General features: G+C 40.1%; 1 protein-coding gene across 2 annotated transcripts; it reads left to right on the top strand.

Annotated features, from left to right (window-relative positions):
• Window positions 1-458: 458 nt before the first annotated feature.
• Window positions 459-14,472, top strand: cpsf6 (cleavage and polyadenylation specific factor 6). 2 transcript variants are annotated; one of them, XM_018693609.2, is made up of 11 exons: window positions 459-599; window positions 1,742-1,951; window positions 2,041-2,144; window positions 2,362-2,507; window positions 2,823-2,999; window positions 4,332-4,439; window positions 5,578-6,076; window positions 6,244-6,359; window positions 6,483-6,636; window positions 6,961-7,159; window positions 12,834-14,472. In XM_018693609.2, exons 1-10 carry the CDS (start codon window positions 540-542, stop codon window positions 7,145-7,147), a joined length of 1,761 nt encoding a protein of 586 aa, XP_018549125.1. In that variant the 5' UTR covers window positions 459-539; the 3' UTR covers window positions 7,148-7,159; window positions 12,834-14,472. The 2 variants fall into 2 exon arrangements, with proteins under 2 accessions (XP_018549125.1, XP_018549126.1); XM_018693610.2 differs by lacking the exon at window positions 4,332-4,439.

Here is a 14,472-nt window from a genome sequence, read left to right as displayed (position 1 = left end):
AAAAAATTCCTTTCAACACCAGCTAACACCATTTGTACTGTTGCTATTTTCAGACTGTATATGCAAAAAAATGCTGAGGATGATGTAGAGAAAAACTAGCATGACGGGTGTTTGACTGAATTTTGAATACTTCATGGACTTCATTTTTTTTTTTTAATCTTTAATATAGTTTCATCCATCTAACAATACAGACTTATATGAATAGTATACATTATACTATGGAAGCCCATTTCTGTCAAAATTCTTTTTTTTCACTCTCTACATGGTTTAGCCTAAGTTAAAACATTTCTTATCCATATGGTTTAGGTCATGCATCGAACTTTTCTTTTTTTTCCCATGTCATAACGAGCGGAATAAATTACTTTTTTCAAATACCATTGCTTTTTGTCAGTGTAGAGACATTTTTTTGAACAGTTGAAAGTGTTTGTAATGAGTAAAGATGACCAGCAGGCGGCGCTTGTTGTCCCTCTTGGTCTCATTGTTTGTGGCTCCCTGTTGCTTTGCACCGCCGGGCGGAGAGAGCGACGGGTCAGAGGAAAATGGCGGACGGTGTGGATCACATCGACATCTACGCCGACGTAGAGGAGGAATTCAACCAGGTATTACATTCACATTCAACACATTTCGACTAGTGGTGCCATTTTCTGTATATTTGTGCAATATTTTCTCGTTATTCTGATCAGAGAATGGCGTGCTCTGCCGGTCAGACGAGCTTCTCTGGCATTCAGGCCCCCGCTCACCATGCTGCAAACCTGCAGCCTCAGCTAGCATTATCGACTCGAAATGTAGCAGTTGTGGTGTTGTTGGCATTTAATATGGCGCATGCTGCATTTACTCATCGTTATGCAATATGCAAAGATGGTTTATCCCTTTGGGTGCAAGAGCAAAGCAACCGCTTTCATTGTTCAGTTCCAGGCCTCGGCATGGCCGCCCAAGGCGGGCTAGAAACAAACAGAGTCACGTTAGCTAGCTAAGCGTTAGCCACTTGATGCTATTTAAGTTCTCAGTGTTAGCAGTTCGTATAAGCAAGTTTTATGTCGAAATAAACATAGTTGAAAGGTTGGTAAATGGTTCGATATGAAACAGGAAGTGTATAAGTTAGATTTGCAATTAATAAATGTATGGGTTGTTAGCGTCTGACTGTTAGCTTCGTGTAGCATTGAAGTATCTGCTCGATAGTTGTTTTCTTCTTCTTCACACGCCCCTCTACTGTACAACCGGAGGAGGCCACACCAGCCTAATCTGGGATGCAAATTATTTCTTGTTTGTTTGTAGGTTATCCTACACCAACACCTCAACGCAATAACTCTAGAGCTGTTGTTGTTGTCCACTTATTGTGCCTACTGTTCAGATGCTGCTGTTAAGGAAGTCGCTCTACTTGTGGTTTCATTCTTAAGCTAAAAAAATCTAAAGATGCATTGGTGAGGTACTAACAGCTAATTGCATGCTGCAATTTTAAAGGGAAGGTATTCGTCAGCCTTTTTGTGAGTAACTGCTTACATATATGCAAACACCCACTCGTTCTTGAGAGAAATAGGAATCCCTGTCCTGTTAGATGCCGCTAAAATAAATAAAATATACCACCATGTTTGATGCACTCAGTAATCAAAACATTACTGTGTGATTCTACACACTTCCCTCACGTCTGCACTTACAGATGAGATGGTATAATCAGTGTTGTCAAAGTGCTCATGACATGTCTTAAGAATTTGGCCAAACTCTTATTTTTGATGTTTAACAGGAAGCTGACTATCCAGTTCACGAGCAGATCGACCTGTATGATGATGTAATATCCCCGTCAGCGAATAATGGTGATGCTCCAGAAGACCGCGATTACCTGGACACACTGCCTGCACCAGGTGGCACAGAGGGAGGGAAGAGTGCCCCACCCAATGTGGTGTACACCTACACAGGAAAAAGGATAGCCCTATACATAGGAAATCTCACATGGGTGGGTATCAGAGAAGTAAAACATTACATAATTATCAAATTAAGAAAGTCACTATACATATACTAATAACATTGTCTTTCCTTATACAGTGGACAACAGATGAGGACCTGACAGAAGCCATCCGGTCGATAGGCATCACAGATGTGCTGGAGATCAAGTTCTTTGAAAACAGAGCAAACGGCCAATCAAAAGGGTGAGGCCTTGGGGATGCATTTTTATGCATATCTTGTCAATGTTGTTACACTGGGTACTGATGGAAAATTGCATGATGTTAGTATACATGATTTATTTTTGTCTTCAGCTATCCTAGGAAAAATGAACTTTTAGGGCCTATATCTAAATAGTCAATGTGGAAACACTGCCTAAATAGTATAATCTGACTGTGTATGTCCTCTGTATGTGTGTCCCAGGTTTGCCCTGGTGTGTGTGGGCTCAGAGGCATCATCCAGGAAGTTAATGGAGCTCCTATCAAAGAGGGAGCTCCACGGTCAGAATCCCATCGTCACGCCATGCAACAAACAGTCCCTCAGCCAGTTTGAGATGCAGTCACGCAAAAGTAAGTGGGACAAGTGTGCACATCTGCATAGTTTAAGATGCACTCAGCGAGCACTAACTGAAAGACAATGCTGGTTGAAAGTAGTCATGTAAGAGTAAGTGGCACATGTTGTGACATGCCAGATAGTCTACTAAAAATGCTCTTACACTGCAGCGAGGCAAATGATATTCAAATATATGGACTTCATGAACAGTCAGTCATACTTGTGTGTAGTGTTTCAGCTACTGACTCAGTCACTTAATTTTGGACAAAACACCTGATTATTATTTATTATATAAGAAATAGAAAAGTGAGTGTTGTCTTATCATTTCACAGGTACTCAGTCAGGTCAGATGTCTGGGGAAGGTAAAGCTGGTCCCCCTGGTGCAGGCCCCCGTGGAGGTTTCCCCATGGGAGGTCGAGGCAGAGGCAGGTTCCCTGGACCACCCGGCCCTGGAGGAGACCGCTTTCCTGGTCCTGTTGGGCCTGGAGGACCACCACCACACTTCCCTGGTTAGTTTGGTAGCAGGTGTTATTTTTCAGGTGGGAGCAGTGCCCATCTTTGTTCAGTCAGTTGGAAGTTAATATTTAAAAAGAACAGATTTAGTGCTTAAATAACTGACAGTTAATTTAATAGCACATCTAATTTGAAGCTCAAATTCGTATGTAATGACTATCAAACAGTTTAGTTTTTACTTAAACCATTTGTGTAGGAGGTACTGCACAATTAGGAGATCAATGGCATGTCAATTCAGCCACTGACACTTAATGCAAATCGCTAGCTTCCTCCTAATTTAACTTGGATGTTTCAACAATTATTCTTGAACTGATACAAGTGTAGGAAACCGTATCTTGTTGAAGTTAGATTGGCCCTGCTGTACTGAACAAGGTGAGTTCCTGGCAGAAAAGACGTCCTGATCTCGTCTCTACCAGATTTTGGAAAATCGTCTAAATTCCTTTTCTGTTTTTAGATAGATAAATTGTTTTCCAGTGTCAGGAGTGGAAGCAAATTCATGGTTGGGTGCTTTGAGAAGACATACACATCAGGAGTCACACTATTAGGTCATTACAACATGTGTAATCTATGATGTGTATGGATTGGGACTCACCATTGGTGGTGGTCATGCTGTGAGGTTTATGGGTCAGTGCATTTCTAATTTAGACCTGGTATTGTTAAAAGTTCCCTCCATATTTAGAATTTTATGTTTTTGTTTTCAGGCTTTTGTCATTCATGTGGTGATACCATATTGAAATAATTATCATAGTGTGACAATTGCTTTGAAAACATCACACAAGATTGATAAAAATTCTGGCAGTGCTGCTCTGTTAGCACAGTCCAAGCTTTGCTGCTGCTCACACCCGCATGGAACCAAGGCTCGTCTGTTGTAGCGCGTGTTTCTAGTCAAGGATTTCCCTTTAAATGTCTCCCTGGCGGGGCTACGTCTTTGCATGTTTCCCTCCCCATCTGGTTTGTTCGTTTTTGTCCCTCTTCACTTCCCGTTGAACAAATAACCCGTCCCCGGCTGCACTTTTCTGCTCACTGATAATTTCCAGCACCATTCCTTGACAAGCAGTTTGCTCAAAGCTTTATTTGGCAAGCTACCAGCCTTCAACTTCTTACAAATCCTGGACTGGCTGCATTACACTTCTAGCAGGAAAGAATGGAGTTGCCAGCTTGTTCTTTTTCCCATTTTTGCGTCTTTGCCCTCCATCCCACCTCTTTCACATCTCTTGTTTCGCTTAGTGGCTAGTGGCCCGTGCTGCTGGGCTGTGAAAGGCCTCCAGTTGGTAGACAGAAGTTTATTAAGGGAAGAGTTGTGATTGGTTTGCTTTCTTCCCCATTAGGCTCGGGGATGAGACCAGATCTGATTAGGCACCAAGATGGCCCTCTGATGGATATGAGTTTCAGTCCCTTCCCGCCGGGGGGCAGGAACGGGAGCTGGCGTGGCAGAGGTGACACACCTCGATTGATTTGATCGATCGCCTTTTTATCCTAATACATAGCAGTTTATCAGTAGAAGTTGTGCCATTGAAACCGTCAGGTTGATTGTCCCAAAAAACAGCTGAATTTACCAACAAACCAAAATCCCTTAATAGACAGTTACTATCAAATACTGTTGGCCTCCTCACGTGAGGCCTGAGTAAATATTTTGATGAGTTCACACTAAGCACATCATTTAGAGATGTGCTCTGTTCTTTTGAGGTCAAAAGCTCGCAAACAAATGGGTTAAAAATTAACCTGTATGACAGAAGAGGCAGAAACACAGAACAGGTTTTTACCATCATTGATATACTCTGTGATATTCACACTGCCATGGGCAAATCAGACTTTTTCTCCAACTTGTAGTAAATCTTCTCATAATACATGGGCATCTCTGTACCTTTTTTGCTCCTCAATCCTCTCGATGTGTCTTCAGCTCGGTATCAAGAAAATACTTTTTGTCAAATTCCTTCTTGCAGTTGCATCAGAGATTTAAAACAAAATGTGACAAAGCTGTGTAATCCCAGTTAAGCCCTACATAGCATCTCATAAGTGGTCCTGGTATGGAATAATCTGTTTGCTAACTGCAGCACGGTATCTTAAATATACATGAGCCTGACATTCTTAAAGTGGCAGTATACCCCGCTCCATGAAGTACTCAGGAAAAAGAAACCAGCATTAAATGCAAAAAAGGTCTGCTTGAAACAATTTGCTATTAGTGTATATCCTCATCTGTTCTGTTGCCTTCTGATTTTTCAACATTATTTTGTGGCCTGTTTTCATTTGTTGTTTTCTGTAGCTATGGCTTGCTCTTCCTTATCCGTCTGTGTCATTGTCCCTGCTTTGAACTGCCCCAGTCACTACCTACAGCTGTACATATGTACATGAGGGAAACTAAAGACGTGGCTGGGCCAATATGTGTCTTTTATTTTAAACCAGCCAATTACACTTTCAAGAAGAAGTCTTAGTAACTTAAACCCAAACACTTACTTTCTTATCATATCTAAAAAAGGTTTGGGAGGGCTCCACCTGCTATAACATTAACAAAAGAAAGAAAGTATGTTTAATGACCTTCTGTTTTGTACCTTGTGTTTTTTTTGTTTTTTTTAGGTGGGATGCAGGGTCCCCCACGCCCCCCTCCTGGTCCCCCTGGTCCCCCTGGCCCTCCAGGACCTCCACCTCCTGGACAGGGCCTTCCCCCTCCCCTCGCTGGTCCTCCAAATCGTGGCGACAGACCCCCTCCCCCTGTTCTCTTCCCTGGTCAATTTGGCCAGCCGCCAATGGGACCCTTGCCCCCAGGCCCCCCTCCTCCAGGATACGGCCCTCCCCCTGGTCCCCCACCCCCTCAACAAGGCCCACCACCCCCAGGACCCTTCCCTCCTCGGCCCCCAGGTCCCATCGGACCCCCCATGGCTTTGGCTCCACCTCCACACATGCCAGGTCCCCCGCCAGGTGGACCGCCTCCAGCCCCCCATGTCAACCCCGCCTTCTTCCCTCCACCTGGAAACAACAGCATGCCCCCCAATGACAGCCGAGGACCCCCAGGACCAAACGACCCATACGGACGCCCGCCACCATATGAGAGAGGAGACTATGGTCCTGGAGGCCGGTAAGAATGGGTGGTGAAGGTGGAACAAAAAATTAATACAGGAGTTTATATCATGTTTTCTTGGCATTATGTTATCTATAGTAGTGTGAGAGTTATGGACTGAATGTCGTAAGATGATCATCTGTGTTTTAAGTCTGAAACGTTTACAATTACATGTGTCTCTGTAGGGAGATGGAGGCGTCACGGACCCCCTTGAGCGAGGCGGAGTTCGAGGAAATCATGAACAGAAATAGAGCCATCTCCTCCAGCGCCATATCTAGGGCGGTGTCAGACGCAAGTGCAGGTAACTCACAGTAACATACATGCAATGCAACTACCTCCTTGTGAGTGTTAATATGTCATCAGCAACTGGAAAATTAGAAGCTGACGGATCAAAGTTTAATGCAACCTTGTGTCCTGTCTTTAGCTGATTATGGCAGTGCTATAGAGACCTTGGTGACTGCCATCAGTCTGATTAAGCAGTCCAAAGTGTCAGCAGATGACCGCTGTAAGGTCCTCATCAGTTCCCTGCAGGACTGTCTTCACGGCATTGAGTCTAAAAGCTATGGCTCTGCCTCAAGGTAAGAATTTCATTTTATGCCATTAAATGTCCCATTCAATTTAACATTGAAGTTGTTTATAAGCTAAACTAAAAGTTATGCAGACTGACTTGTCAGATAGAGCATTTTGGGAATGTTTTGGATCCAGCACAAAGGGAAAAAGTCAGACAGATTTGAAGCTACATTGCCTCCCAATTGATATGGTTGTGCCTACTGCTATTTTGTAACCTCTGTTTTCCGTGGTGCAGACTGTAGCCTAAATTAGTTTTTTCAGATGGGATTTGGCCATTGAAAACCTTGAAAACCCCTGTACACAGTCTAATGATGCTCATTTGTCTCTGCCAGGCGAGAGCGCTCCAGAGAACGCGACCACAGCCGCTCCAGAGAAAAGAGCCGACGCCACAAGTCCCGCAGTCGCGACAGGCATGAGGACTACTACCGAGAACGCAGCCGGGAGCGGGACCGCCATCGCGAGAGGGACCGGGACAGAGACCGGGAAAGAGAGAGGGAGAGGGAGTACCGACATCGCTAGACAAGCAGGGAGGTGGGTACAACATTTGTTATTTTCTTCTGTGTGAAGCCCTGTTCTTGTCTTTGTTATCTCTGCATTTGTCCTGGGCCTGCTCTGAGTCTGGCTAATTAAGGCTAAAACTACATGATGAGAGAAGAAAACACCAGTGTTCACTTTTTAAAAGTCTCTCTTTTGCTCACCTCCTCTCTTCTGGATTCATAAAAATAATCCAAAATAGACACCATGTCAAAATTTGATCCAGAGTGTGTATTGTATTATTGCCCAAAACAGCAAATCAAATTAAATGTTTTCTTTGTCCTAATCACCACACATTACGGTCTAGAATGACTGTTAGTGTTGATTTTTGAGAAAGACTAAGAGAGACATGGTAAGCAAGAGAAAGACTTGTAATGAAACTGGTTACAGGTAGGTGTAAGGTAAGTATTCTCATTCAGGTTTCATATTTGAAGACCACACGTGTTACTGTGTATTTATAATTACAAAAATGTGTGTAATACACACATATTGTATTCACTTTTCTCAAGGTTTGTAAGAGTTGTATCTGTGCTGTGGTTGCCTCAAAAACAGAAAATACACTGGCAGTTGGTTGAAATTGACATTGTGGATGAATTGTTACTTTTTGGTCCACAGGCCACTGAGCCTGGTAAATAACAAAATTCATCAGCCACTTTGTGTATTACACTAAAGAAATCTCAAAATAAATTCTCCTGGAGAAAGCGTGTTCCTTAGAGAAGCCATAAAGGAGTACTAGCCTGACGGTGTTACATACTGCGCATTTGTCAGTACAAATACACTCATCTCTGCAAGTGTAAATACGATTGGCTCAAAGTGGAAACAATCTGAATTTGAGTTTTACCAGCAGCTTTGGCCAGTGGATCAAAAGTTTTTATCAATATCAAGAGTCAGTACTTTGGCATTTTATCAAATGCGAGTTCACAGCTTATTGAAGTGTTTTGTGACTGCTGAGTAGGTTTGTTGGTGTTGGCCAGTTTCAGATGTCGGTATTCCCAATCATTTTTTACCATACTTGATACAGATTTAGTGATTTGTATGATCTGTACAGATTTAATTGTATTTTTAGAAGAACAAAAAAAATCAGTCTGCATTTGTAAATGTTCCATTCATAGTAATGTTGTATACGTATTAATTTTTTACTTTAAAAGATGAATCTATATTATTGTCAAATTTTGATCATGTGATTGTGTCATATTTGCATGACAGTAATACTCCCTGGCATTTTCCTTCTGTCAAATTGAATGTTTTGTAGCCTAGTGTTTGGCACCATTGTACCTCAATTTAAGATGTTGAGGTGAAATGAAAAAATGAAAAAAATATCCATGCCTCTGTCCTTTTGAAATCATGTTATGATAACATAGATGCCCAAATGTTGATGCCATTAGTACACATAATATCACGTAAATCAGTTATTGAGACAAAGATCAAAGAAGATAGAGAACTTTGATATTCTGATGGATTGATCGGTGGCTTTGAATTTAAATGGTTTGTAATTTGTTTATTATCAGAATTACTCTACATTAAGGAACCATGAATAATTCACTTCAGTATCTTACAGCTATATTATTAGCAAGAGTAAACTTACATGTGAACATGGAACAAGTTGAGAAATCTGAAGCTAGGGTCAGAAAATCAGTGTTTCCAAGTCCCAGGTTTTTGTGCCTGTCACTAGGCCATAATTACATCTTTCAGTTGAGTTGCCTGTTTCAGTTAAATTGGAAGACAATTATAATTTTAACAGTGAGAACTTGTAACTGATATTGAGGGTATGCAATAAATGAAAACTAAATGAAAACAAGTTTTAATGTCAATGCAGCAAATTCATGATTATATGCTAATTGTTATGTATTATAGAAATTTACATTTTAATATTTTGTTTTTATGTGACTCTTGTATGTACATTGAAAAGATTCCCATTTAGGCTGCGGTGTTGATTTTCAGTGATTAATCATCCTAGGTTGGCAACAGATGAAGTATCACTGAGTATATTGGCTCTTAGCGTTATAGATGGCTTTTTGGATATTAAGTTATGTTATGGATCAGGTGTCGATGAATTAATTTGACACTAGCTTGTACACAACTAATATGTGTTGCTGTCAAATTATTTGAGGTGAATATTTTTAGGCAAATTGTGTGAGACTTGCTGGTGCTTTTATGGATTCTCGGTGTTAGGGTTCCACAAATCATTTTGTAAAGTATGGGGGAAGATGCTCTCTTCCATTGCGTCACTGGCATGTTGAACAACATGATAATCTTTGTAAAATTTTGGAACTGCAGTTGAAATATCGGGTTTTAATTATTTTGTGTCGTTGTGATGTCCTTTATTGCCAAAGCCCTAAGATGTCTGTGGTGTTGTGTAAACCAGTCCTTATAGAACAGCGTCTGATAGGCTACACAGGGCCTTCAGCATCTCTGTACAGTTGTGCATCACCCCAAATAATATTTCTCAGGATTTTAAATGAGTTTCTGGACAGAAACTTCTTTCACTCTCAACACTTTGTGTCCTAATTTAGTTGTGCTTGCAGAGCAGGAAGTACGCTCTGCACATTAAGACACATTAGTTACATATGAGTTTGTTTTATGAGTGTTTGTCTCATTCTGAGAAATATTAACTGGGGTGGTTTTGCTTCTGGAGCTGCTGAACTCTGAAACCCAAAAGAATGTAACTTAGTAATCTGTCATCTGATGTAGTGTAGAGTTGTGCTTTTTTAGCTGTCAGTGCAAGCCGGGTTGATCTGACCTCTGTTACACTCAGCTGTCCTTTATCCACACAAGGTTTTGCTGAGAAGTTAAACTTGTGTCCACTGGGAACCTCTTAATGAAAATTACTTTTTCTTATTTTGTTGAATTAAAAGTAGATTTTTTTCTTGTTTACTTTGACCTACAGAATAGTATTAGTACATTTTCAGGGGGAACAGCTAAACATAAAAACTTTTAAGTTTTAAAAGAGCATGATAGTTTCAGTAGCAGCATTGCAAGAGCAACTACTGCAGTCTCATCTTTGTATTTCTGATAGATAAGAGATCCCCAGTGGGCACAAGGGCTAATAACATTTGGTAATGTATAAGTACCAAAAATGCATTTGTTGAGCATATTTTGACAAAAATGTGCCTTTGCAGTTTAAATGAAGTGACTTAAGGAAGTGGGCAGTACTCATGTAATAAGGCCAAATATGTCCATTTTCCAGTTGAACATTTCCAAAATCTGTCTTTGCATTTAGTCTGATTTCTTACAACATGTTAGTACCAAACATATTGCTTTTATTCCTGACAGTAGTATGGCTGTTTGTTGTGTCCACAGAGATGCTTTAACACTGTTCTATCTGTTCATGTTGCCATGAGGGAATGCAGTGTTTGTACCAGGTTGAAATTATTTTTTTGTTGTCTCTTCAGTATGATTGTAGGTGTATTTGTGCTGGGGATCACAGCCCTAATGTCCTTTAAAAACAAACATAGTATTTGCTCATGTCAAACCGGGGTCAAACAGTGTTTCTGTCCATGTTAGAAATAAACATTCAGGCCCATTCAAACAACAGGGTGGAAATGGATTGTAGGGTTAATATAACTGACTCTGAGAGATGCCCTAAGGTCAAGGTATAGAACAAGACAATTGTAATAATTTAATGTCTAGTATGCTAGTATTGCCAACACATTAGCCATGTTATTATGGTGAGTGGAATTGATAGTGGAAACAAAGGTGATACACACAGTGAAAAGCCTGCTACAAAGTCCAAATATAATTTGTAGAGTGGGGATTTTAGACTGGTAAGTATGAAGGCTGTTAAATGAACCTGCTTGACCCTGGTTTGGCTCTGACCAGCTTCATTTCCATGCTGTGTTAGCTGACACACTGCTACATTTTCTTATGTTTTCTATGAATTCTAATATTCTATCATGAACAAAAGAACAATATGGCATGTTCATGGATATGACAGTATTTCTTAGTCTGATATTTGGATGTAATTTGATCATTCCAGTGCCCACTCCCACTTGTACTGGATGTTCTGGTCACACATACTTGTGTGACAAGAATACCATTTAATTTGACTACTGTGTTATGTGAAATATTGTCATTGTCAGCTGAACTGTTTTTGTCAGCTGAACTGTTTTTGTCTGCAACTATGCACCATGTAAAAAGCAAAAGTTTCAATATACATTTGAGTCTTTGAACCAGGAATTAAATCCAGGCAGTGGAACCTTATTGATAGTCTAATGAAGCGTTGTGGCTGCCATTTATAATTATGATTAAAAGGTTGCCTTTCTCGTTACCACTGGCATTACGTTAACAAGACCATAGAGGGGTATACTAAATCACATTGACATCAAGATGATTTTTTTCTGTTATATGTAAAAGTCCTGCGATGCCTTTGGCAGCCATATTACTGGCAAAGTATTAACCTGTTGTGTCTGAGTCCGATGCGTGCCTTTGTAGTTTTGTGTTTTGATCTGCTGTCCCTTTGCTGTGTTTTTCTCCTATATTACTTAAACCAGTATCACACCCAATCATGCACTATTTGTTAAAATGATGGTATTTCAGGTTGGAAACACTTTCTCAGTGGTAAAAAGCTTTTCGTTTTTTGTCTCGATCATAGTATTTCCATGGGGTTGTAAGTAAAAATATTAGGGTATTCCAGTATCTGAATGTAGGATCCATTTTGACTAGTTTTCAAGAAGGTTTCACAATCAAAAGCTCAAGAACGTATCTTTAAAAAAAACATCTAAAAGTAACAGGGAGGAAGCAAGTCCTTTGCTACTGATTAGAAAATTAAATTCTAACCATGGTCACGGTTTCCTGTTATTGATGAAAGATAAAGATGAAACCAACTTGACAGATCAGTAGATGTTACTGTAGCTCTCTTGACAAATTCTAATGTAGAGACATGTAGATTCTATAATTATTTTCAATCAGTGTCTAATACTTGACCTTTTCTCAGGTAAATTTAATGTATATGATAATGAATTGACCCTGTGAGGCCACACTACACTCTATAACTGCATGCCTACTTAAGCTGTCCTTAGTTGAACTTTTCAGTTCAGCATAGCTTTTCTCTCAGTTAAGTCCTTGAATTTGGAATTCACTGAATACTGTAGACATTTCTGTAACAATGTCAAACAACAATGTCCCAAGATACGAGTTTTATATATGGGTCCCATTGACTGTCTGTCTTCATGAGAATGTAATACATACAAGTTTTTACTTCACATCCGTACCGTATGAACGAAACGAATATCTGCGATTCAGTAACAGTGATGAATTGCATTCAGTGTTGTTAGATGCATTGCTGTGTACATGCTGAGAGATGTCACCTTTGCTTCCTGGATAATTTCTCTTCAAGTTTGCATGACATGTTTCTCTGTGTCTGTACTAGGGTTGGGGACAATACACAGTCAGCTGAGGAACAATGTTAATGCACAATATGGAGTTTGAGATTGAGCTCTTCAGTTTTATGTCCTTAAAATTGTCCCGATCACACACACCCTTGTAAACACAAAACGTGAAGTAAGTGGACATGGACAAACTCCATCTTTGTGACTCAAAATGATGGTGAATTGAGCCCAGCCCTGGTGTGCACTTTATATGTGTAGTCTAGAGGTATAATGGTGGGGATGGGAGTGTTCACTGTTGGGCTGCCTCGAAACCAAACACCACCCTTCGTTTTGACACCTTTCAGCTAACGCGGATCAAGGATGGATGGAAGGAAAAGGAGGAACGCTTACAGTGCACCACCACCACCTCCTCCTCCTCCCCACCCTGCATGACCGGACAGGAATACAACCGCCACCTCCTCCCTCCTCCACCCCTCCATCTCTCTTCTCCTCTCCTTCTCCACCCATCCTTCTCTCTGTCTGTTCATCTTGTCTGCCTGACTAAGAGCAGTGGATGGAGGACCCAGACCTGTGTAAGGCTATGTTATCCAAACACCTATACTCATGGTAACTAAAGATGAAAGAAAAGAAACTTTCCAAACAGCTCTTTTATTTTTATGATGTTTTATTTGACATGAAGATGAGTATGTGTGATGCTTTTTTGCAAAGAAATAATAAAGTGGCCCGCACGACCCCTCCCAAATAGAAGACACAAACATTACATCCTATTTGTTTTTTTATTTTCCTTGGCTCGCTGTACTGTGTACATTCAGTTTAGAGATCAGTTTTTATAGGGTACATGTTTGATGTTTTCCCCTCACCTCTCCCTCTCATTCTCATTTATTCTTTTCATGGTTAGTATGTTTGTAAATGTCTCTGCTTTTGATTAAAAACTAGATGGTGTTGTAATAAAAAATGTTTACTGAGGTACACTCTGCATTTGGTGAATTCCTCTACATATTTGGCTCATTTATATTAAATGTATATTTTGGAGTGCAAAGATGTTTTTCATATTGAATTTGTCTATTTTTAGATTATACGTTTTTAGCTTTGTTAGTTAGTGGCTTTAGTCCCTTTTTTGTTTTGTGTTTCTTTTTTTTCTTTCTTCAAACGGACACATTTTACAAGGTAAGAGAAATCCAAAAAAATGCACTGTTTTGCATTGTGCTCTGATTGATTGATGGGAATATGTACAGTATAGACCTTGAACAGTTAAAAGGTCGACATGTACATGCACCTTTTGGACAATTTCAGGCAGCTTTGCACCAGACACCACAACCCAGGAAAAAAAACAACAAACACACACTGTTCACAAAGTGGTTTCTGATGTTTGATTCCTGTGTAATCACACTGAATAGCCATCACAAGAACATTTCCAAACCAAATTGTCTTTGACAGCTTTGTTTTGTTTTGTTAATGTGAATTGCATTCATGTTTACTTGAGCAGCAATTGTAGGCAAAGTTTACATGGAATTGGTCATCCTTCAAATATCAATTAAGCCCGTTTGTTGAAAAATTACCATTGCAAGTAAATGTTACTTTTTTGCTCCTATGTTTCACACTTTATATGTTTTTGTATGTTCATTTTTAACACTCAAATACTACATAAGGAACAGATTCAGTGCAGCTGGTTATTCACACACTAACATTGTCATATTAAGCAGTGCAACACATCTTTTATTCCACCACCCATCATGTTCATGTCTTGCATTTTTGTTGAAACAGACTGTGACTGTAAACACTTTGTGATACCGAGCTTTTAGTTTGTAATGTTGACCACAATGGGTTTGGCAAATAAGCACTGATTCACATGAATGTTTTTACTGTCTCAGATCCAAATATTCAGTCATAAAAACATTAGGCCTAGCTGTCCTAATATTATCTGAGTCGTAAGCCCGGACAAGTTTTTGAATTTGAGTAAATAAAGATGGAAAAATACTGTCA

Source organism: Lates calcarifer, linkage group LG18 (assembly GCF_001640805.2).
Source record: "Lates calcarifer isolate ASB-BC8 linkage group LG18, TLL_Latcal_v3, whole genome shotgun sequence".
Taxonomy (NCBI): domain Eukaryota; kingdom Metazoa; phylum Chordata; class Actinopteri; family Centropomidae; genus Lates; species Lates calcarifer.
Note: the sequence above shows the minus strand (reverse complement) of the source record. Positions and strands in the feature narration are given on the sequence as shown.